At 37.9% G+C, this 4,652-nt stretch overlaps 1 protein-coding gene across 1 annotated transcript; it reads right to left on the reverse strand.

The window, feature by feature from the left end:
* Positions 1 to 213: 213 nt before the first annotated feature.
* Positions 214 to 672, reverse strand: LOC138900426 (uncharacterized). Its single transcript, XM_070187171.1, has one exon. It carries the CDS (start codon positions 670 to 672, stop codon positions 214 to 216), a length of 459 nt encoding a protein of 152 aa, XP_070043272.1.
* Between the last annotated feature and the right edge of the window lie 3,980 nt (positions 673 to 4,652).

Consider the following 4,652-nt stretch of genomic DNA (forward strand, 5'->3'; position numbering starts at 1 on the left):
TAATCCACAAGGTTTCTGATGCTCAATCTTAACCTTCTGACAATTAGGGCACTGAGCAACAAACTCTGCTATATCTTTCTTCATTCTGTCCCACCAGTATATTCCCTTGATATCATGATACATCTTCATCGCTCCTGGATGAATAGAATAACGAGAATAGTGAGCTTCTCCCATAACCTGCTGGCGCAACACTGCCACATTAGGAACACATAATCAATCTCGATATCTGAGGACTCCATCTCCTGTAATCTCCAATGGTGTCTTCTCCTTTTGAGGGGTTGTATCTCTGTAGTGAGCTAGCACAAGATCTTCATACTGGCGTTCGTTCACTTCAGTTCCTAGAGAGGATGTTGTCGTGTCCTGAATAGTAACTCCGGTACCACCTGAATCTAGTAGTCGAACTCCAAGATTAGCTAGCTGATGAATCTCACGAGCTATATCACTCTTCTTTGGCAGTAAATATGATAAGCTACCCATAGATCTATTATTGAGAGCATCAGCTACTACATTCGCCTTTCCTGGATGGTATAAAATATCAACATCATAGTCTTTTAGTAGCTCCAACCATCGTCTCTGACGTAAATTCAATTCCTTTTGCTTGAATATATACTGAATGCTCTTATGATCCATATAGATATCACCATTTATGGCATACAGATAGTGCATCCACATCTTTAGTGCATGAATCACCGTGGCTAACTTTAAATCGTGGGTCGGATAATTCTTCTCGCGCTTTCTTAGTTGTCTTTAAACATAAGCAATTACTTTTCATGTTCGTTCTACCACTCGTTGCATAAATACATGGATTATCTCATTGCCCACAAATACTGGAATATCCTGTAACTCATATAATCTCAAATATCTTCTTTTGATTTTTGTTTTCTTCCAGTTCATTAGTCACTATAGGTGCCACTTTCTTATGGAGTGCATACAATGTTGTTGTGACACTTTTGTTACAAGACCATTTCTTCCTTATGTCACTATGCTTAAGTTAAAGCCTTCTTCCTTATTCCCTCAGCTAGTCTTTCTTTGTAGTACTGAAGAGAGACCCTTTGACTCCTATAAAGTTACGAGCTTGTTATATTGTATACCTGAAGGAATTTTTGATGTTCTTACTCGCCTACAAATATCCTTAGTTATATACCTTAGTACCCTTGTGCTTGTAGGGTTACTTTTGAACTCAAATTTTGATTGTCTCCTTAGTGGCATTCTCTCTTATTTCCGTAACACTTATACGGTACCTTTAATTACTCCAACTCCTATCTGAATATTTCACAAGTGTTACGACGTCATATCTGCGAGACTGAATTCACTATGTTAGGGTTTGCTACGTCTATCTTGCATGATCTATTTATTTATCCCTGACCTCTTGTCTATCCATAACTAGGCTCTTCCTGAATCAACTATAGACTACTCGTTGGTCCATTCTCATATCTATGTTCTGCGTAACCCTTCTTGGGTTATGTTCTTTGTCTTAACTTACCTCTCCCACGGGATCCTTATGTATCAAGTGTTCATTCCCACTTATTTATCAATATCATTGGGTGCGGAACCCTTACTACTTCTCCTCGGCATCATGCTTGCATAATGTTCTAGAGTCATATCATATCTGTAGGATCTGAATCGATGTAATCTCATTCCTTTCACCTTTTTACCACATTCTTCCTTTACTATTCCATAATTACCACTTCATCTTTGGCATTTTTTTTGTTTTCACATTTTCACCGACATCTTACTCGCCTTGCGGTAACTCTTCTATACCGGAGATAATTGAATTTCTTACGCACAACGGTGACATTTAGTGTAACTTGCACACTTAGTCCTTTAAGCTTAACTTGGCTCACAGTGCTTGCTTTAGGGAAGCGTCTTCTTGAATGACATTTAAAGGTTACTCTTCTGTTGTCCATTCTATTATCTCCGGAACGTGATATCTAAAATTCTCATGATGCCGGCTATTGTCAAATCATCCGGTCCCTAATTCATATTCAGTTTATCTTTTTTCACTCGATCATACTAATTTCTATTACTCCGAGGTCTAACGTTTCCTTATGGTAATCACATTGGAGTCACCAACTTATTTCTCGAAAGAATGATATGACTTTATGGATTATACTCTTCTATTGTTTCAAGGCATAACTCCTCTTGTCTTTTCCTTCACTTAACTATAGACTCTATGATCATGTCATATTTTGATTTACCGTTATCACCCATATATATCATCTTACTCATGATGCTTCATTTACTCTCTTCTTATTCTCCGGATAATATTTTTGTCTATCACTTTATTCTGAAAACTTCATCAAAACGTTCTTTCACTTTTAGCTCCCCTTGTTTCATCTCACCGGTTCTTCGGAATGCCTAACAGTCTCCCTTTTGTTTTTACTAGGGACTGGAGTCATACTAAGGTAAATGTTTATCCCTTCTTGGATTCCACTGCCTATCTTCTGAATATTCTAGTGTTCACATCTGACTGCTATTCTAGAGATCACCATCTGGGTGTCTCACAAGGAGATATATTACCACATTTGCACTATCCAATGAAATGTTAGCTAATGATAACAATCCATCCATCATTTTTGGGTTACTCTAACCCCAGCTGGATCCTGATATCCTATCCTTCTCTTAAACTATATCTATTGGCTCCCATAGGGCATAATTAAGATAAGTGTGTTCAATTGTATATAACTCTATTACTGTTGAAATTAACTCATAATGCTTGTATTTCTCTGTCTAAATTGCAAATACTAATAATCTTCATTAACTAGATACCTCGTGCCCTTCTTCATCTTGCTTCTTTTACTTGCCGAAACTTATATCTACCTTCTGATTCTCTTATTTCTTTTTACCATATAGGTGGATAGATATTCTTTCCTTAGGGCTCCTTATCAAGAAGCTTACACATCTTAGAACACACATGATGTGCTGAAGAACTCACATTTACTCATCATAAGCATGATGCAGAATCGAGTTCCTCTAACTCAACTCTTTTACAGCTACATTTCAATCTCTTACCAACTATCTTTCTGGATATAGGTATCGTTGTATTACAAATAAAATAAAATTTAGGAGTTTGAATTCTTACAACTGAGCTCTACCACACGATCTAGAGTAAGAAGAAAGAGTGACAGTCATAAATGCCCTGTAGCCTCCTGCTTATAAGTGTGGTGCACAACACACCCATAAACAAGACTCTACTAGACACGGGTTGTAGACTCCCTAGGACAGAACTGCTCTGATACCACTACTGTCACGACCCAAACCGCAGGGCCGCGACAGGTACCCAGTGCCTTACACAACCGAGTACCAACGTAACATATCTTTCTTATCATACCATCATGGGTAGGTGGCCCAGAAAGGCTGTCACGAGATAACGAGAATAAAACATAAGGGAATACTAGACATAGGATGACCCAACATGATATAAAAACTCATACATGTGACATGCGGGCCTATAAGGCCTACATGATCATTTGTATACTCAAAATATAGGCCGATAAGGACATACAACTATCCATATAAGTGACATTTGACTACAAGACTCTAAGAGTACATAAATGCCATAAAGGTTGGGACGGGGCCCCATCATACCAATCAATACATATTCAAATCATACTGACCGAAAAGGCAACTTTGGAACAAGTGGAGTGCACAAACACCTTATGCTGAGCTGATAGCCTACTAGGAGAACTCTAAACCTGTCTATCAGGACCTGCGGGCATGAAACGCAGCGTCCCCAGGCAAAAGGGACGTTAGTACAAATAAAGTACAGAGTATGTAAGGCATGAAAGAAACATGGAATAAGGAACTCAACCTGTAAGTCTGAATAGCTCTATGAATCATGAAAATATTTATAATGTCATACATTTGCGTATAAATGCCATACCATGCATAAGTATATGCGTACATAACATCATCAAGCCTCTGAGGGCATCCCATCATATCATCTCAGCCACTGTGGGCGAAATCATCAATGTATACCATCTGATCAGGTGGTGGTGCATATATAACGCCATAACCATTTCCATATCCCATATACATATAATATACGCATATATAATGCTATCTGGTCATGGGTCAATGTACATATATAAATGAATGCAATGAATAAGGAAGTAAATCTGTAAGATCTCTCGGAATATCATAAGACCTATGAACATACGATATGATAGTAGGACATATGGGGAATCAAGAACATAGGCAACCCTAGTACTTCTAGGAATAGAATTATTTGTGAAAGTTACGTACTTGCTCATTTCTTGGATCATATGGATCATGTCAAAAAGGAAAGAAGGGATAGCCTTAACATACCTTATCACAATCTCTCCAATCACCAAGTTGAACTCGCCTCTTCATACCTTAATCTACAATAACAATAATAATACTATCATTAAGTTACGAAAGGTATAACTAACGCACAATGAACGACAAGCTTATTTTGTATTAAAACGGGCAGCATCTCCCCTATAATCCTTACTTCCTTCAAATTCAATATAACGCCTAACACAACAATATCAACATGTATACATTTTTTTCCAACCTTATATACACCACAAAATACTACAAAATATCCCAACACACCCCAATCTCTTCATACACAAAACGACCACCGTAGTAGTATCAAACGGCCCGAAAATGTTACGACGAACGACCAG

The sequence above is a fragment of the Nicotiana tomentosiformis genome, chromosome 10 (assembly GCF_000390325.3).
Source record: "Nicotiana tomentosiformis chromosome 10, ASM39032v3, whole genome shotgun sequence".
Lineage (NCBI taxonomy): Eukaryota > Viridiplantae > Streptophyta > Magnoliopsida > Solanales > Solanaceae > Nicotiana > Nicotiana tomentosiformis.